The sequence below is a fragment of the Rousettus aegyptiacus genome, unplaced genomic scaffold, assembly GCF_014176215.1.
Source record: "Rousettus aegyptiacus isolate mRouAeg1 unplaced genomic scaffold, mRouAeg1.p scaffold_m13_p_17, whole genome shotgun sequence".
Taxonomy (NCBI): Eukaryota; Metazoa; Chordata; class Mammalia; order Chiroptera; family Pteropodidae; genus Rousettus; species Rousettus aegyptiacus.
Window position 1 is genome coordinate 40,196,864 of NW_023416292.1, and position 20,962 is coordinate 40,217,825.

General features: G+C 35.4%; 3 protein-coding genes across 5 annotated transcripts in view; 2 read left to right on the forward strand and 1 right to left on the reverse strand.

Annotated features, from left to right (window-relative positions):
- Nucleotides 1–2,133, forward strand: part of LRRC39 (leucine rich repeat containing 39) — a 19,499-nt gene extending 17,366 nt beyond the window's left edge. The window contains exon 9 of the mRNA XM_016133485.2: nt 2,025–2,133. Coding sequence (XP_015988971.2) covers nt 2,025–2,080 — 56 coding nt within the window. The 3' untranslated portion in view covers nt 2,081–2,133. The remainder of the gene's footprint in view (nt 1–2,024) is intronic.
- On the reverse strand, nt 606–20,167 carry TRMT13 (tRNA methyltransferase 13 homolog). 2 transcript variants are annotated; one of them, XM_016133468.2, is made up of 11 exons: nt 19,932–20,167; nt 17,389–17,435; nt 17,240–17,306; nt 12,129–12,191; nt 11,886–11,955; nt 11,622–11,728; nt 11,102–11,269; nt 9,196–9,268; nt 6,098–6,172; nt 2,805–3,237; nt 606–2,497 (listed from the first exon to the last, which is right to left on the reverse strand). In XM_016133468.2, the coding sequence occupies exons 1-11, from the start codon at nt 20,076–20,078 to the stop codon at nt 2,302–2,304; spliced, it is 1,446 nt and encodes a 481-aa protein (XP_015988954.2). In that variant the 5' UTR covers nt 20,079–20,167; the 3' UTR covers nt 606–2,301. The 2 variants fall into 2 exon arrangements, with proteins under 2 accessions (XP_015988954.2, XP_015988962.2); XM_016133476.2 differs by lacking the exon at nt 11,102–11,269.
- Nucleotides 20,168–20,297: 130 nt separating this feature from the next.
- The window catches only part of SASS6 (SAS-6 centriolar assembly protein), a 29,612-nt gene continuing 28,947 nt past the window's right edge, over nt 20,298–20,962 (forward strand). Inside the window, exon 1 of one of the 2 annotated variants that reach the window (XM_016133428.2) lies at nt 20,298–20,485. In XM_016133428.2, coding sequence (XP_015988914.1) covers nt 20,421–20,485 — 65 coding nt within the window. In that variant the 5' untranslated portion in view covers nt 20,298–20,420. The remainder of the gene's footprint in view (nt 20,486–20,962) is intronic. The other variant, XM_036235150.1, reaches the window with a different exon arrangement.

Sequence of the window (20,962 nt, forward strand, 5' to 3'; positions counted from 1 at the left end):
GTCTGTTGTAGCAAGGTCATAAAAACAACGACATGGAGGATGGATTAGAGGAAGACAAGTAAGAGTTGTAATAGTTTGGGGCCTAGTTTTGGAAAGTGGAGGACAAATATATGAAAAACAAGTAGATGACAGAATTGATAATGGATGAAGATGAGAATGTTTCTGGTTCAAGCAGCTGGATGGATGGTGATGCTGAGATGGGGAAATGAAGTATAGAAGCTGGTTTGGTGGTCAGGATAAGGTAGTCGAGTGTAAGTTAAGCTTCAGTTTTAACATAGTAAATTTGATGTACCTGTGGGCGTACAGAAGTTTTTGTGTAGATAAATTTAAAGCTCAAGGGGTTTGCTCAACCTGCAAATTCTACAGATCAAGGGAGAGCTATGTATATATCCCACATATCACTTTCTTAGGATATGTTAATGGAAGAAGGTTGAGGAAAACAATAATCTTGACCTATGGCTTTTATGTTGACAGACAAGCTTTATTTCTCATACAGGACTCGGTACCATTGTTAGAAACATATTAAGCTAAATGGGCCACGAGACTGTATTACTATAATTCTTGTGTGTGTGTGTATATATATGCTTGATGAAACATAACCGAGATTATCTTTTATAATGTAGAATATATTTTATTTTTGGGCACAAATTATTGAATAATACAAAAGACTGTATAATGCAAATTGGCATTGTCTGACCCAGTAAATCATGTTAATCACTGAATGATGTATTATCTTCCTTTATGTTTTCATGATTGGGGGATGTAACTAACTTAAAATATAATCAAACTATCTTACTTGAATAATATTTGACATAAAACATAACAAGTAAAAAGGTTACAACTTAAACAAAAAGATAATAAAACCAAGTCTGCTTATTGTTTATTAAAACCAGGTTCATGAATTAGTACTATTAATAATAGTTGGCATTTATTGAGGACTCACTCTGTGCTGGGAACTGTTCTAAGACTTTTACATTTGTTATCTCTTTAATGTTTACAACAACCTTGTGAGGTATTATTATTATCATCCCCATTTTAAGATGAGGAAATTGAGGCACAAAGAGATTAAGTATGCCCAAGGACATATGAGCTGAGAGGTGTCAGAGTTGAGATTTGAATGCAGGTGGTCTCACAAAACTTATGAGATTAAACTAAAATAGAAAGGCCAGCAATTAAAAATAGGCTAGCCTTCTAATTTATAATTCAGATAGTCATTGACCTACAGGATAAAAAGTTACCTAAGAATATCATTATAATATCTAAAATCGGTAATTCTGGATCTTTGTCTTGGAAAATGTACCAGTGAGGTAAACATGATTTTTATAAAAGCAGAATAAATCAAGGATAAGATGTGGAAAAGAATAACAGTCCTACTGCCATGTTTGGTTTAACATTTGCTTGTGCATAGAAATGAGTTAAATGAAGCATAAATGTAAGAAGAATTTTGCTTTCACTATCTAATTTCCACTTTATTCCAAATTATTTTCCCAAAGAGGAGAGAATATATTTGTACTCACACACGTAAAAATGTTCTGTTAAAAGACATGAGATACCTAATTAACTTCAGAAGTTATTTGCACATTTTTACTTAATTTGTGAATTAGGTTTTTAAGCATCTTTTTGGAAGTTCTAACTAGATAATTATCTGATAAAATGAAATAGTTTTCTTTTCCTGGAAAACATTTCTTTAGTTTTGGTGTTTGTCATGGAAAATTCTGATAATATATAAATACAGATATGACTCTGGAAATCTGAAGGTGAATTCATTAATTGATTGTGAACATCTCTGCATTTGCATGAAAAAAATCATAATCATTATCCTTTCCAGATCTGCATGGAAAAAAATCCACGCATAAGCCAAATTCTCAAATTAGCCCTTGTTAGAAACTGATGATTGATCATTACGTCTTGAACTTGAGAAATAAAAAGTATTAAGTAAAGCCAAAGGAAAATAAATTTCTAAAATTAGTGCAAGTAGAAAGTTACTATACTAGTTACATGGTGACATGTTATGTGTGTTTCAGATAACCAAGACAACTGCTCAACTACTTCACCAATCTCTATAAACACTGATGGATAATATAACTCCGGATGCCCTGCTGAAGATTACTTTGGAATTTGGTGAATTCTGTTTGGACTTCTCAAGTAAAAAACAAAGCTATTACCAAAGTTCAGTGAGGCTCCAACATTTTTAAAAGTTCATATTATCTGCTATAAATTATATTTTCATGAATATAAAAATACAATTTAAAATATCATTTTTTTGGTGGAAGACAGATGATGTTCAAAATTTCTTTTCCGTTAAGCAGTCGTTTCTGGTGATGAAGAATGATTTGGTAAAGCAGTTAACAAGACATTTTCTAAAGACACCAGAGGATCTGTATAGTACTGCAGAGCAGGACTGAATCTCTTCTGTTGTAAATACTCAATTCGGCCTTGATCAATCAGCAATTTACAAAGATGCCCTATTTTCTTCTTTTCTTCAACAGTTAGAAACCTAAATTGAATAAACACAGATAAAACATTGTTAAAAGTTTGTAAAAGTTTATAAAAAATTATTTTAGTCCCTTCTATTTGTTAATAAGCTGCTAGATAACCCACAATACACTACATGCTATGTCCCATGCTTCTAAGATACATTTTATTTATGACCGCAATAAAAATGTTTGTATTTTAACTTATTCTAAAATAAGATAGTTAAACACAATTTCATGAATGTTTTTGGTAATATTCATCAAAAGGAAAGTACAGCAATAATAAATTATTTCTGCTGCAGGGTTGTGCATTTCAAAGTAGTCACTTACCCAGGCAGACTCTCAACACTGTCATCTGTAATTCTGTATCCCCCATCATCATGCTCTTCGCCATCATCATTCTGATGATCTTTTCTCGTTGTGGTAATATTTGAGCCATCCAAAGATGTTTTCCGCATCCCACAAGTCGCCCAACTACTCATTCGCTGGAAATAGTGGAATTCCACTGCTCCAAGGCCTAAAGCCTTAAAATATTCTTTGCCCACATAATGTCTCCAATCACACCTGTGGTGACAACAGAGTGCAATAACAATGCCAGCCACAGGGGTCCACTTCTCTGGGACACTTTTTTCATTTCCTTCTTTGGCCAAAGTGTTAATTTCTTTTTCTGTTTTATCATTCTTTATGCGTTTGGCTAAAGGTTCTTCATTCCTTTCCTCACAACTGGCAGCATAGGTTTCAACCAAACATCGTAATGCAAGATCTGCAAACACAATTATGTGGCCCCCCAAACCACATTATCTTTAAAAATAAATATTTTTTGCATTTATTAAGCAGTATGGTTTTAAAAACCCCAAACCCAAAACAACAAAAGCCTACCTAGCTTTCTACCTGTAATAATTCTTTTGCAAATTATCAATTTGTTCATATCTGCTCTTTTCTCTTTATCTTCTTTCTCTAATGATTTTTTCTACATAAAGTCCACTTGCTAATAAAACTATCTGAAGCTTAAGAGCAACAATTTGCAGAAAGTTTTGGTCCGACTACCTGAATTGACTCTTATTTCTCCTATCCTGCCTGAGGAAATGACTTGTACAGAAAAAAAATTATTTACCTACATTTACATTCCAGGAAAGCTTTGATCTTAAGAAAACCAAAGAAAGAAATAAAGAGGAAAAGCAGCCACTAAGGATCTGCTTAGGTTAGTGTTAGGTGTCAGTCCTGAAAGGTAAGATGCTCACAGAAAATAGTGACAAGCTGAAGAGTTAACAAGAGAAGTCAGACTGCGGAAATGAATGAATAATCTTGGCCACCTGTATTATGCTCACTGTATTATACATTCAATCAGCAGTTACTAAATGCCTTTCATGTGGAAGACTTTGCAGATGTAACGATTATATACATATAAGCTTAGAGGTGAAGGTACTCCATATTAAAATGAAAATTTTATAGTACATTTAAAAACTCAGCAAATAGATTTTTGATAGTTACAATTTCTCTCTGAAGACTGCTATATTGTTGACAATACTAATTAGACCCAAAATATATGCTGTAAAACCCACATTTTTCTATCTGATTAGATTGGCATGCTGTGCCTGTTCAATCAAAAACATACATTTAAAATTTTTACTGCCCTAAGTATCACAAGTTACTATTAAATAATCTGATATTTCACAAGTAAATTTAATTCAATATGTGAATTTAAATCAACAAATCTTACTAGGAACTTATGTGGAGAAAGCGATAGTTAATCTATTATTTTGTAAACTTATTTTGTGACAATATATTCAGTCAATGTTTTATTTACATTGGATTGATATTCAGAAATATAAATAACCAGAAAAATTATTAAAAGAACGAAGTACTTTTAGAACCAGAAGGAGCTTTAGCAATCTATCTTAACCTTTCCCTTAAGAGAATTTAAGAAACAAAGCCACATACCTAGCTAGATATGTAAGGAAACATAGCAAATTGGCGGACAAGATTATTCATTTAAACATTTACTGAGTTCTTATATATGTCAGTCATTATGTTAGCTCATTCCCTATGCTCAAAAAATTCACAGCATAGTGGTTGAATTAGATATATAATTAAAATATAAAAAGGTAAAGATATGCAGAGAGCATTATGAAACACATGAAGGAGGAGTATCTTATCCAAGGAAGTTCCCTGCCAGTGGCGACAGCATAGCCAAAACCCTTTGGCTATGGTAAGGACAAATTGATCAGGTTTTTGTTGGGCGGGTGGGTACAATATAGTATATGGGAAAACATTCAGGGTTTGAATTTGCTGACCAGTAAACCTGGAGGCAGGGAGTGGCAGAGATAGAAAGGCAGAGGCCAGAATGAGACTAAGAGATCATGTTAAAGAGCTTGGACTTCATTCATGCTGTCAGTGACTGCGAGCTAATGAAGAGTCCTAAGAAGGGGAAAGGCAGATTAGGTGTGTAGCAGACGGGTCTGAATATTAGTATGTAAAGGACAGGTAGTGGAAGGAACCCATGAAAGATACAGAGAAAGAATGGCAGAGATGGAGGGGGAAGAACCAGGAAAGAGTAACAAAGGAGAAGGAAACAGAACCTCGAGAAGGGTAAGCAACTGCAGTAGAGATTTTTTCAGTAAGATAATGATAAAGTGATGAAGGCAAATTTCAAATACAGTGAATCAAGGGTGGAATGATGAGAGGAACACAAGAAACAGCCAATATGGATTATACTTCCAAGAAACTTGGGTTAGGTACATAGGAGTAAAAGAGTTTGCTTTTTTTCTTCCCTAGGACAGAACTGGCTTACTTAAGATGGCTGGCTTTTTATGAGGGTTAAACGAAATAAAAAGTAAAAGTCATCTAAAAACTATGAAGGATAACACAAATATATAATCCTCAAAGCCATTTCTAGCCAATTTTAACAATGTCTTATGTAAGCTCCAAGTTCCCCATGTAGGTAGACGATGAAACTAGCAGGAGCCAGGAAGATGTAACAACAGTTAACATTTATTGAGCACCAATATGTACCAGACACTTTACATGCACTATGGTAAATTATACATTATTATCATCCCCATATTACAGATGAGACAACCCAAGTTTGGAAAGGTCACACAGCAGAGTTGGACCTCAGACTCTCTGATTTCAAAGCTCACTCTCTTTCCACTGTTCCATGCCAAATCTGGTGGATCAAAGTGCTAAGACATCTTAGATTTTTTATCTAGTATTATTTTTCCCTTTCCCCTAGAATTCTGACACACGATCATCTTCCAGTAGGAGAAGTTTCAGAGTCCCTGCCAAGCAACTCCTCTAAAAAAATCAGTGGCTTGTGAAGTGAAATCATACAGTTTCCATATATGATTCATTTCCTTTTTGGTTGAAATATAATCCAAAGAACCTTAATGTCCCATATGACAGAGCATTTACACAAAACCCTTGATTCATCCTACAAAATGGCCAAATGAGCAGATCAATAGGAAAGCTGTTGTGATATAACACTGGGTCCGTGCTACTACAAAGATTAATGAGTAGTGAACACAGTGATGTACGCTATTTGAAAGAGATTATGTAAATGGTTCGGACCATGTTCAGCTAAGACTTCATGTATTAATTTAGACATTATTAGTATATTTACTTACCTGTTGCCACACCACACAGATGCTTTCCAATTCCTACCACAGGCAGTTTTTCTTTGCTTAGTACAGGAATCCTGTCTGAAATAAAAGGAAATGAGAACCAAGTTCCCATGTGAGACAAGGCCTTAATGTGGCCTCCCGAAACAAGGAACTAATTAGAATCTTTGAATTTTAGCACTGAAGAAACTAAACAATTCTTACTTTGTAGCTTAGGAATAAGAGGCTCAAAGATGCAGTGGCTTGCTAAGTAATACAGATGACCACTGACAGAGTCAGAATTAGAGTTGACGTTTCTTGATTCTTAGGGCGATGCTCTCCCTTCTACACTGTCTCAGGACTTTCCTCTGTCAAAACCTTATTTTGCTAAATGTTATTAACCCATTGATAAAAGGACTCAAAACTTTCCCCACAAGAAGATTTATTTTGCATAAATAATAGATGTGATAATACATAACCAACATAACATATTTAAAATATATTATAAAATGCTATGTTCATTATTCTAATCAAATTATAGAGCTCTTAATATACCTTTATGATCATGAATAAGATATCTTAGCTTTTCACACTTTGGTGAATAAAAGTAAGTATTCATAACAGTGCTATCAAAGTAAAATAAAAGCATCTATAACGTAGTAAAATGTACATCATAGTTATAGCTTCCATTTTTTCCCTTTCTTCATGTTCTTTCCTGTGAAATTCTGAAATAAAAACCATGCTTTCCTTTATAAAGCCAGCTACAGCACCTAGCACAGTGAATTGTCCAATGGAGGCACTTAGTATTTCCACTTTTCTGTTGCCTGCATTCAGAAGGGATTCCATGATGCCAGGAATTGGTAACAAGCGGAATAGTTGGCCCCTGCCAGGGAATACTGAGGTTTGAATTAGGTATTTCAGGAAACTGATCATCAACTAGGGTGAGGAGAAAGGATGTCTGAGAAAGCTCTTCCGCTTTTATGCTTGAAAATTGCCTCATTCCCTTTTTCCCCCATTTCTCTGGGCTTGGGAAACAGAGCAGATGAACTTCTGGGAAAACATGGCAGATTAAATACAAGCACCTAGTTTGCTACCTCCTAAAATTCTATCAAAATAAAAATAAAGAGATTTTTTGAAAGGTATAAACTCACAAATTCTGAAAGAAAAGGAGACAGAATGTGTAAGATAATATGTGGAAAAAGAAGTTCCAACCTGGGAGAATGAAGGGAATCCCCAGGGTGAGACTGAAGAGGGTTTTAAGTTTGACAACTGTGCCCCAAGAACAGAGAGCAGCCAGTTTGGATTGGAACAGGTCTGAAGGATCCAAGAGAGACTTTTTCAGGAAAATGGAAACCAACAGAACAGTCGATGTATGTATTATGCCAAATACATTTTTAAAAGACTAAGTAAACAAAATTATAAATTAATTATCAACTCTACAAACAATAAAAATAGTATAGAAAAAAGGTAACTTAATTTATTACATGGCTCAGCTGGGAAAAATCACTTAATCATTTAATGCATTTTAGGAAGATGAGGAATGGGAAGTGTACACATTTGAGGTGGAGCAGGGGTAGAAAATCTTATCTCCCATAGGGAAAAATCAATAGACATTGTTTGAAAAAACAAGAAGTAAAAAATATAAGCCTGTTGTTAGAGACTAGGTAAGTACAAAAATTCACCTACAAAAGGTGTATGTGGTTGTCTCTGAAGAGAGAAATGGCAAGGAACAAGTTGCTGCTGTTTTTATAACAACTTGTAGAACTTGAACTATCTGACTCTTAACCACACATATGTAACTTTAATAAAAGCCCCTCACGCCCCCCCCCCGCAAAAAGAACGAAAAACAGAAAGAAAAAAGGAGAAAATGTTCACAGTAAACTCATTCAATACTTCCTATTCTTTCTCTTCCTCTAAAATGATTAATAGTAAATTACTACCCTGCAGAAAGGAAGAGAAGTCCTCTAAGTAAATGCCACCTTGTACTCATTTTGAAAACTACCTTTAATCTCTCTGTATGTCATTAAATGTCTTTTACTTTAAATGTCAAAAAACAAAAACAAAAACAAAAAAACTCTGAAGTACAGAAATCAGGAGATTACAATAAAAATTTTCATTTGTGGCTCTCATCTTGGGTAGGTCACTGTTTAGCACACGAGAAAGAGATTTTCCAAAATTAATGCAAATTCTAAGGTCGGTATTAAACTAGACTATAAATACTTGCCCAATTATTAATCTCACTTCATTAATCCCTCTTCGTTTCTCTTATTTTATTTAAAAAATATGGGATGGGGCACATAGTAGGCAGAGAAGAGTCATAGGAACTATTTAAGAAATATGGTAGGCCATTTTTCATTTAATAAGAATTCAATTCATGACATAAAAATTTGTTTAGGGTTTACAACTTCAGTAAAGTAACATATTTAGTTGAATAATTTTAAATAGTCATTTATATATAAATACTAGGTTGCTTTATGAGCCTGCATTAAAATTAGCGGATGAAAGGGGTTGCTGAGATATTTTTGTATTATTTTCATTTTAAATAATATGAAAAACTACAAAAAGATATAGAAAGGACACTATGTAGTATGATTAAAGGTGTGTATGTGTGTACGAGTCCCAAGCAATGAGTTATTATTTTGTCTCGTACAATTTAAATTTCTAGAAAGCATAGTTTATACCTTAGCTAAACAGAATTATCACATTTCTTTAATATTTTGAGTAAACTCATGTTAACTATAGGCAAAGGTTACTGTATGGTACGAAAAGACTCAATAATTCATTTAAACACGACAATGAGGAAACACAAGGACATGCTATCAAAAATTTTAAACTATTGCCTAATATGACACTTCATTTCTAATTGATACTGAAAGACAACTTTGTAAAGTTTCAACCTTAATTAAATTTACATCTAAATATACAGCTAACTTCTCAAACCATCTGTCAAACACTAATTCACTTGTTAATATACACACTTCATATATACCCTTCTATATTATCAATAGATTGATTTACTTTGTTTTCCCTGAAGCACTGTTCTGTATGACTGAATTTCTAAACAACCCTCAGAGTTTGAAACCTCTATGATTTATGGTACAGCAACAGAAAGTTATGCAACTTACTCAAACACAGGTGCTGAATATCAATTTGAAGTCTTTCAAACACTGAATTTTTCTTCCTGTGTTTGCCATCTACCTGCATAAACAGAATATTATTATAACAATGGCTTTTTATGTTAAAAAAAAAACTTCATGAAAAACTTCTATTTGTTTTCAAAATTCAGAATGTTTCCATTTTAGTTTTTAATGTTTAAAAAGAGGATCATTCATAAAAAATTTAAGATTGTATATTTGATAAAAACTCCAATAGTATCACACATTTTATAAGTCTTGAAAATTTTATAAATTACTATGTATACGTTATTTCCTTTAACTCTAAACATTCCTAATTCACTGATGAAGGAAAAAAGGTTCACTATTTGCCTGCTCCTTTATCTCTGTCAGCCCCTAACGTACCATTTTTGGCTCGCTCTTCATATTCTCTCCAAAAAATCACAGCCAATCTAATCTATATCCACATGCCTATGATTTACAAATCTACACTGTGGCCCAGACCTCTCTGATGAGTATCAGACACACATTCAATTGCGAACTAGAAAGCTCAACTTCAACAGCACACTCATTCAGAACCGAACTCATTCTTTCTCTCTCTAAATCTATTCTTTCCTCTTCCTATATTCCCTTTCAGGTGACACGTCACCTGAAATAACTCCTTCTCTCTCATACTTTATAAATCATAAATGACCAAATCTTGCAGTTTCCAACATCTTAACATTTTTCACACTCGCCCCCTCCTCTCCTTCCCACTGGCACACTTTAGCTCTGATCTATTTCTTACTTGGATAATTAGATAATAATGATCTTATAATTAATCCCCCTACTTCAAGTATTAGACTCTTTAATATAGCTTTAATGGCACTACTAGCATAAACTTTTAAAAACTTTTTTATTTACTTTACCAACTCATATATTCTTTTAATCTCTTCTCAGCTGTCACTTCCTCTAGGAAACCTTCCATGACCTACATTATACATTAGATCGAGGCTGGTGTTCCATCTTCATGCTCCTATAGAATCTGGTGCTTACACTTATCATAAGACACTGAGTGCACTACCTTAAAATAGTTATAATGCTGCCCTGCTAGAGTAAGCTTCTAGAAGATAGGAACTAAACCTTGTGTCCATTATATCCTCACAACATAGCAGGATAAATTCATACTCCTTCCACAGTACAAACGGGACCTTCCATAATGTAGCCCTCCTTTCCTCTCATCATTGCTGAACTCTGCTTCCTACCATGTCCTCCCATCACACAGCAATGTTTCCATGTCTCTTTGCTGTTCCAGGCATTTGGTTACACTATCCTTGCTTCCTAGCAAGCTTCTCAAACCCTCTATCTAGCAAACACTAATTCACCTTTCAATATATAGCTAAAGTATCACTTTTTCTGTGCAATCACCATCCTTTCCCTGAAGTGAACCACACTAAATTCTGCAGACTTTTTTCATACTGTAACACTTTCTATAACCATTTATCGATTTGTCTGTCTCTCCTTTCTATATATAAGTAATAGAAGACAGGGACCTTGTCTTATTTGACTTTACCTACCCAATGTCTATCATGGTGCCTGGCAGTATAATCAAGAAATGTTTACTGAATGATGAGTTAGTAAGTGGCAGAGGTAGGATTAGGACCCAAGACTTTTAACTCCTAACTTGAGCTTGGCTCTTTCCACATATTTTCTTGTCTCTGCAAATAATTTTAAGAACTCAGATCAATGGACTATCAAAAGTTGGATTAAAAACTTTACCTTCAGTTTAAGCCAATGTAATTAGAAAAGCTATAATCAAATAAACAAAAAATTCATTTTCTTTAACAGACATGTTTCTAAGTATTATTTTTCCTTTTTTTTTTTTTTAATAAGAAAAGTACAAACAAAATTTGATTACCAATATACTGGTTTCACTTACCTTGAATCTTGTGGTCACCTTTTCTACTAGGATGAAGTGAACTTTTTCAGCATCTTTTAAGGCAATATCAACCCAATGAGATAATTTTCCCTTTCCTGCTCCAAACTCAACAAAGCATCTTCTTGGACCAAGTAACTTTAATTTTTCAATGTTACCTAAAATAGAAGCCTGCAAACTTCACGAGATTATTTTATAAACTAGAGCAAACACATTTGGCTCAAATGGGAAAATAGCAAGGTAATTTCTACATAAGGCAGCATGTTCACATTGATAATTTGTTTGGCTTTAAATTTTTTCTCTTGCTTTAAAATATCTAACACACAGTACTCAGAACCATATCCATGCCAAAATTTTTTTTATATGTTTATGCACATTTTTGAAATGGAAAGATTCTGTACCCTGAAAAGTAAACTAAACAAAATCTCATTAGTAACTACATTTATAAAGAATAGAATGTTAGCTTTTGACAAATGAACAACAAAACAACATTTTTAGCAGTGTTACTATGGCCTAAACGTACCTGCTGTTTCAGGTGTTTGGTTGCAGAATCACCATTTTTAGGGTCATTAAGGGCGTCATGCAATGCCGGATGGGACATAATTTGATCTTTAAGTGTAAAGCTCAGACCTGTGCCAAACATAAACACAACAGATTAAGCAACCAAACAAGAAACAGCAGGGTTCTGAACAATGGCAGCAAACATCTTTTAAACTACACTGGTATCAATTCATATATCACCTCATTGTTTTTATACACTTGAGCTTGCAACTCCGGGTAGACTTACCTTCGCTTGCTTTTCTCAATTTCTTGATTAAATTTTCCAGCTGCTCTTCAGAGAGAGAAGAAATTGGAACCTATATACAAAGATGGGACATGAGCTGGTCTGGGAACTAACCATCACTAAGAATATCAATTCTACATAAAAATGAATTCTAAATTCAACACAATTAATTTATTCCAAATGAAAATTGGAACACTGTGGAGATAACTCATAAATACTTTTTTAAATATTAAGTCAAGTACTTACTAATTGTTCAGGTACTTCTGTTTCATCTGTTAAGCCTGCATTAATATCTTGAATAAAGAAGTCCTTAATAAAAACAAAACCATGAAGAACTTATTAAAGTGAAAAACTTATAAAAATTATGCTGAAAACTGATCCTTCCCTTCTTGCCATACTCTATGCCCACCACCCTCCCTTTGGCCCATTCATTTACTTGTTAATTATTGAGCACTTACTGTGGTCCTTGATTCGCTTTAGGTGGTGAGAATTCACCACAGCGGAGAACATAACAGACAAAAATCTCTGTGTTTGTGGATCTTATATTCTAGTAAGGTAGTTACGTGAATAAATACTTGTAGCCGAAAAAATTCTTTAGTAATTTTTATTATAGTTTTTACCTTCCTGCGGCACAGACTGAGGACTGTACCAGTTTTGTTTATGGTGTTAAAGCAAAAACAACAAAATATCAACTACACACGGCTGTTTCTCAGACAGGCAGCATGGCCAAAACCAGAGATAAGGTATAGATATTATAACAGTTTAGGTCTAATATCATCTATTTAAAATACTAATTAAAATCGAAAATAGAAATGTCCTGTGATACCATGTTGTTTAAATTAACAGTGAGACTCTTCTAGTGGATCGTCAGACAGATAAATTCCAGCTAAGGAACTAGGTCAGCAATTTTCTATACCTGCCCTGGCCAACGTGGTAGCCACTAGCCTTGAAATATGGCTAGTGTAACTGCGAAAATTAAAACCGTAGTTTTAATTTTATTTAATTTTAATTAACTCAAATTTACATAGTGACACCTGCTAGTGGCTACCATGTTGGACCATGTAGATATAGATGAGTGAAACAGTACTATTTCTAAAAATCCTGTTTTAAAAGTAAAAGCACCTTGTGGGACATTATGCATTGTAAACAGCTTTTGTTACACACATTGCAGAAAGCTGACATGCTGACTGTGTGTTGCTGCCTTTACCTACATGGATAACAATAGAAACCACTGATTAAATGGAACGAGTGAAAACAGAGGGTATTACAATGTTTTGTGGGATGACTGGCAAAACTATCATGGAAAATTAGCTATAAATAATATAATTGGATATGTTCTTAGTTTAAAATGGTTGCAAAGGGTGCTCCAGGTAACGTGTTGTGGACTAGATTTTTAAATGTGAAAACCATATTGGAGAAACTTATCACCAACTTATTGTCATTTGGTGTATACAATTTTTAAAAAGCTGAACGGTCTTGCAAAGTAAAGCCGAATAGTGGTAAGACTTTACCTGGTTTCCTATTTTCACACATACACAGTGTACTAGATTACTGCCATTCTGCGTTTCTTTCCCCCAACTCTTTGCCCTACTGCTTTTCTTCCTTTCCCTTCTACTGTGTCCCTGCATGCAAAGGAATTTCTGTGCCGTGGTATTGCACTTTTAATTCACCTCTTCTCTCAAAAATTTTCTCTGAACACATATTCTACTTGTGTGCTTTAACTAAAACCTTGGACAGGAAGATAACCTTCATACGTACTTGAAAGTACAGGCAACATTCTTTTTACTATGGGGTAACTGGGGTGCTGGAGTGGTCATCTTTTTTCTGCTACCCATCTTAAAGTAAAAATACTTTAAGTTTATGCCATCTCACCTAGTGGTTCTCAGTTGGGAGGCATTTGGAAATGTACGGGGAATATTTTGTTGTCAAAATGACTGAGAGGTGCTATTGGGAGATAATTCTCCACAGGCCTCTCCATTATCTGAAAGTCTTTCAAGCAGTGACATTGACTACCTTTGTTCCAGACTATTGTTGCTAGGACATCTGCATACCAAGCAATCTTGGAAGACAGAAACAGTGTCTCCTTCTAGAGGAGATGGCAGGCCTGCTTATCATACAGTATAATAAAGAAATGTCTACTTCTGGATTTAAGGTCAGGCAGGTCTCCTTATTGTCCATTTTAAGAGATCTGTATTCCCTAACCTTGGGGTTCTTTAGCTATAGCACAAGCTATGTAAAATATGTGCAGCATATACAAAGTATAGTGATTCTCTTGCTCCTAATCATATTGTTCTACCTTTTAAAGATCTTGATTTATTTTTCCTCAGCTAATTTCTGGTGTTCCTTTCTTTCATGCCATCCAGTCTGGCTACCCGGTATCATCGTCATCATTCTGGTCCTTCCTGACCCCTTCCTCATCTCTTTCACTCCCTACATTCTCCCCAAAAAGGGTCAGGTTCTCCTCTTTTATACTTCCATAGCACTCTGTACTCTGTATTTTTTAAATTTTTCAATAATATTTAATATTGTTTTATATTATTTTCAGGTGTATAGCATAATGGTTAAAGATTTATATATGAAGTGATCCCCATAATTAGTCTGGTACCCACCCAGCACTATATATGGTCATTACAATATTATTTACAATAATATTGTTATACTATTACAACATTCCCTATGCTGTACTTCACATCCTTGAAACTATTTTGTAACTACCAATTTGTACTTCTTAATCCCTTCAGCTTTTTCACCTAGCCCCTCAACCCCACTTCCATCTGGCAATTACCAGTTTGTTCTCTATATCTATGAGTCTGTTTTTGTTTTGTTTATTCTTTAGATTCCACATATTAGTGAAATCGTATATTTTTGTCTTTCTCTGACTTATTTCACTTAACATAATACCTTCTCGGTCCATCCGTGTCATTGCAAATAGTAAGATTTCATTTTTTTTTTTTTAATGACTGAGTAACATCCCATTATACATATGTACTACCTCTACTTTATCCAATTTTCTCTTGACGCTTAAGTTGCTTCCATAGCTTGGCTACTGTAAATAGTGAACATAGCAGTGCATGTATCTTTTCAAATTAGCGTTTTGGTTTTCTTTGAATAAATATCCAAAGTGCAATTACTGGATCATAAAGTAGTTCTACTTTTAATTTTTTGAAGGGACTGCCAAACTGTTTTCCATAGTGGCTCTATTAATTTGCAATCCCACAAAGAGTGCGCAAGGGTTCCCTTTCTCCATATCCTTACCAATGCTTGTTTTTTGATTTACTGATGATAGCCAATCTGACAAGTGTGAGGTGGTATCTCACTGTGGTTTAATTTGCATTTCTTGTTGATTAGTGATATTGAGCATCATTTCATGTCTCTGGAGAAATTTCATATGTAGGTCCTCTGCTCATGTTTTTTTGGATTGTTTTTTTAGTTTTGAGTTGTATGACTTTTTTATAAATTTTGGATATTAACTCCTTATCAGATATATTATAGGCAAGTATCTTCTCCCATTCAGTGGGTTGTGTTTGTTTTGATGATGGTTTCCCATTAGTTTATTTTTTCTTTTGTTTTCTCTGCCCAAGAAAATATATCAGAAAAAAATATTTCTAAGAGCAATGCCAGAGTTTATTACCTATGTTTTCTTCTGGGAGTTTTAGGGTTTGGGGTCTTACATTTAAGTCTTTGAGTTTATTCTTGTACATGGTATAAGAAGGTGGTCCAGTTTCACTTTTTTGCATGTATTTGTCCAGTTTTCCAAACACCGTTTATTGAATAGTTTACTGTTTTTACCTCATTGTATATTTTTGCCTCTTTTGTCATACTTAATCTGACACATAGGCGTGAATTTATTTTTGGGCTCTCTATTCTGTTCCATTGATCTATATTTCTGTTTTTTTTTGTGCTGTACCATGCTGTTCTGATTACTATACCCTGTAGTTTGATATCAGGCAGTGTGGTTCTTCCAACTTTGTTCTTCTTTCTCAAGACTGCCGTGGCTATTCAAGGTCTTTTATGGTTCCATATACATTTTTGGATTATTCTAGTTCTGTGAAAAAACGCCATTGGTATTTTCATAGGGATTTCACTGAATTTATAGATTGCTTTGCATAATATGGACATTTTAACAATGTCAATTCTTCCTATCTATGAGCAGTGTATGTTTCCATTTATTTGTATCTTCTTCAATATCTTTCTTCAATGACATAATTTTCTGAGTACAAGTGTTTTACCTCCTTGGTCAAATTTATTCCTAGGTACTTTATTGTTTTTGATGCAATTGTTGTACTTAATCTATTTTAACACACATAATATTGCATTTTTCATCTCTCTCACTAGATGGTAAAGTTCTTCTAGGCAGGGTGCTTGGTACAATGTCTAGGATAAGTACTTGGTTACCACCCATTGAATAAATGAATCCCCCTCACAATCTCTTACCCTAAGTAACTTAAAAATCCAAAGCTTCGCCTATAACCTGTATGTATTTAACTTCCAAATCTTGATTATTTGCCTAACCTCTCTACTGAGTTTCAGACTCATGTATTCAATTCCAAATTTCCAGTCACTATGTTTTACTGATTCTGCTACATAAATAATTCTTGAGTTTATCCCCTTTATCTGCTTTAATTCAGTCTCTTATATTCCATCTGGACTTCAGCAATAGCCCCCTAATTAGTCCTTCTGATTCTAAGCCATTCTTCTACAATCTTTAAGAGAAAGTTTTCTAAGAGTTAAATCTGACCACACCATTCCCTAGCTTAAAATATTTCAGTGGTTCCCTGTATCTTTCGGAATAAAGTTCAAGTTCCTTGAAAGCATCATGTGGTTTCTCAGTTTCTACCTTTGCACATACAGTTCTTTCCACCTAGAAAGTCTTCTTCCTTTTCTTTGCCAAATCAAAACTCAGTTCAAGTGTTATTCTCTCTGGGAAGCCTTTCTAGACCCCTTGGATTTAATTTTAATTTTTATACAAGTATATGCTCTTATCACATGTGTACTTCTTCCATTGAACTTATTAAATAATACCCATTTACTTAAAAGCTTACTTACCATTTTCAAATGAACTCCTTGAAAGGCTGGGATCATATTTTATTGAAATAAATTTAGTAGGTACTAAGTAAATATTCTTGAATAAATAGTGAAATGATTCTCTGAACAACACTCTTGTTGTATAAAACTCTATTATCTATAAGTGGATTTACAGTCTGATATAGTGCTGGCCTTTACATACTCAAATGTAGTTATCAAATTCAAGTCTTCTGAGACAAGTTTTATTAAATATTCACATGTGTAATCTACTAAGTATATACAAACATTACATACAATGTTTCACTATTCAATTTTACTGATCAAATACTCACAGGTTTTGGTTTCTCTCTTGAGTTACATTTTTTCAAATGCTTTGCTAGTTGATCTTCATATACTGTGCTAAATTTAAAGAAAAAATTGTTTAAAATAAGACAATTACTGTTTCCAGCACAGAAAAACCCTTTTCTGACCCCATACTTACTGTTTTGGATCTAAAGGACACAGGATTCTTTTCCGAGTATTTTCTTCCTAGTAAAGAAAAATAATATATTTATTTGAATAAAATATCAAATTTATTGCTTACAGATACTAGACATAACTTCAGTGTAATCATAAATTTATATATTCTGAAAACATGGCAAGGACACCTTAAAAGGACATTAATAAAACATTGGCAAAATTAGGTCATAGGGTTTAACAACAAAAGTTTCCAATGTAGCTGGTTTATGTACATATGAGCAAATACTGCTTTGAAGAACAAGTGTCTATAGCTTCAAGTAGGTTATAAAGAAGTCTTACATATGAAATTTTGAATCTGTGACACCATTGACTAAAACATGCACTATTTTAGGAGCCACTAAACAAAAAAATACTGCCAATTTAAATTACGATATGTATTGACTTTAAGATACATTCTGATTTCAGAAATGTTAAAATTTGAAAAAAAGTCTTAGAAACAATGAAATATGGCATTTTAACCATCTGCTATGTGGTCACACTCCATTGGCTTCAAAACTTTTCAGAAGTGCAGAGAGAAGTGCATCCTGTCTGTTTCTAAATTACAAGGATTTAACCATATGGATTAGGAAAAATTAAAGGAAAATTAACAGTGTCGGCAATTCTACCCAACATTCATATGTTAACAGGATAGTATAACAGTTAAAACTACAGGTCAGACTGCCTAAATATGATTCTCAGCTCTATAAGCTCCTAATTCTATGACCTAAGAGACTTATTGTCTCATTCAAAACATGAAAACAGTATGTCTTAGTTCCAAAGGTTTGCAAAAATTAAGTGATCTAATAGTTAATCAGTTTATTTCGGTTCTGATCTGCCTCCCACCATATCCATGATACTATGAACACAGATACTCTGTACAGTATGAATATTGTACATTATTCTTTCTTGTATGCAGACTTTAAAATCTAAAATCTAACCTCCATAAGAAAAGAGTCTATGCTACCCCCACCCCCACAAAGCCTAGCCATAGAATCTTTGTGGGGGTGAACTTTTAAAATATATTATTTGGGTTTAGAAACTGGGTTGCCCAACATTGGCACTACTGACGTTTGGGGCTAGGTATTTCTTTTTATTGTGTGTGTGTGTGTGGGGGGGGGCTGTCTTGTGTATTCTAAGATGTTTGGCAGTATCTCTGGCTACTAGATGCCTCAGCTGTGACAATCAAAAGTGTCTTCTGGCAGGGGGAGTCATCTCCACTTAAGAACCACTGGGTAAAAAAAATACAAGTCTCAGCTATATATGACACTTAAGAAAAAAAGAGGGAAACATATCATAAATTACAGATTCAGCAGGATGCCCACAATTGAAAACCAAATTGTAGTCATGGAAATTATTCCCATTTGGTGTTTTGCGGTCTTTCTTCAAGGGAGAAATAACAGCATCATGTCATTCCTCTCCAGGAATATCCATCAGCTTGCAAGGGTCTATTCACATTCTATTAATATCACCATACACAGTCACCTTCAGATGTGCGGTTAAGTTAAAGTCTAAGGAACAAAATCCTTCTAACATAAATCTCATTCACTCAAGGGATGTTTGCTGGTCCCCTCAAAATCAGCCTATACAACTGTGAGTGTACTTTAAAGAGTTGTCACTGTAAGTCATAGGTCTCCCCCATTCCAAAACAAGAATATGCCTGTTTCAGTATGCTTTATTCGAGGCAAATATCAGCCATATCAAAATATGGAATAGAGCTATGACCCGGATGGACAGTAGCAAATGAAGGGGGCTGTGGGGCTGAACTGTACCGGATAGTGCCCAGAAGGCTAAACCATGGGACTAACAAAGAAAAATAATGTAAACAGTACTGGATATCCAGAGGCATGAAACCAGGTGCTTGTCTATTTGGTTTAATCTTTCTAAATTCTATTAAACATGCTCTCTTTCTACAAGCATTCCCCTCCTCTTGTTTTAATTTTTCTATAATATATATCCCAACGAGATACGCATACACAGAAACACGTAGACAGTACAATTATTCGTATAACCATATTATCGAACAAAATTGGATGCTGTTTTCACGGTTTAAGGGAGAGTCGATTCTTACGTTTTAACATCTTTCCTTCCGCTTTCCAGCAGTTATAAGCTGCTTTCAAGAGATTATATGTCTAAGTAAAGTTTTAAAAAGTTTCTTTCAACCGCATTCACAGGACGTGATTATTGTTCATGAAACAATTAGAACATCATAAGTGAAACCTCGGGGTCTGTGATCGCTATTCTTTCTGAACTACCGTGGGCGAAGTGTAAGAAAAGGTAGTTTGGAGTAAAATCAAGCGCTACTATGAGTTAGTATCTAGATAAATGGGTCAGTGCTGGTATTTTACTTAGTACAAGAAAACTGCACTTCAGTACGGCTCATGATTGCTCCACAGGGAGGACAAAACTGCGTTTATTAAAAGAAAGGCTGGAAAATCCAGGGTAGAGAAGCAGAAATCTGTCAGAGAGGAGAGGCGCAGGACCAAGAAACTTATTTCCGACTCTCGAGAGGGTAGGGCGATACCAGACCTCCGCGGCTCCAGCGTGTTCACCACAGAACCTTTTTCCTGCTGCCACCACCAGCCTGCAGAACCTCTTCTTCTTTTCCACATAGTAACCGCATCGACCCTCAGCTTGAAAGCCGGTCGCAGGCGGCGTCGGCGCAGAAGACGCCATAACTCAGGGATCGCTTCGGGAGACGAGCATCAGGTGAAGGAAGGGAAAGTTGTCAGCTTCCTTCGGGTCTCTTTCCCTTAACAAAGATGGCTGCCCGCCACGCAGGTTAATGCCCGGAACTACCGCCCCACCCCTGCAAAAACCGGAAAAGGCTGATGGTGGCTGGCGGGGCCCAAACCTCCTTCGTCTTCGGTCTATTTTTTTTTTTTTTTTTTCCCCGCCTCCTCAGCGGAAGCCGAGCGCCAAACTCAAACTTTAGCTGGATCCGTACATCTTTCAGGCCAGTCTCGCCCGCCGGGTCTGTTGGACTTTTCCGCACACCCGCCGGGGCAGCGGTTCGACATGAGCCAGGTTCTTTTCCTGCAGCTAGTCCCGTTGCAGGTGAAATGCAAAGACTGCGAGGAGAGGTGAGGTCGGCGTTCCCGGGTGCCCGCGGGTGGCGGTTGGGGTCGGGCCAAGGGGGTGAAGATGGCGGCTCCGGCCAGTGGGCACCGGTCTGTGGCTGGGCGTGGGGCCGGTGTCCTCGGGACGCCGAGACAGACCCAGCTTGGACCTCTGTGCCCGAATCGGCCGTTGGGGAGGGTACGGAAGGGTGCGAGGAAATGGGAAGCTGACCCGCATCGGGTTAATGTCAAAAAAAAAAAAAAAAATCTTAACTCTGACCGGAACCGTGGAGATTATAGCCTTATTTACTCTTTGCTTTTGACAGGTAAGAACTCTGACCCAGAGAAGTTAAATAATTTATGCGAGGGCTCACAGCGAGTTCACGGCAGGGCTGACTCTAGGACTCAGGCCGTGGCCCTCAACCATTTTTTCGCTCTCCTTTGAGTCATACTGCAAGTAAATCTAAGCTTCAGTTTAAGAAAAATTAGTTTTGTGGTGTC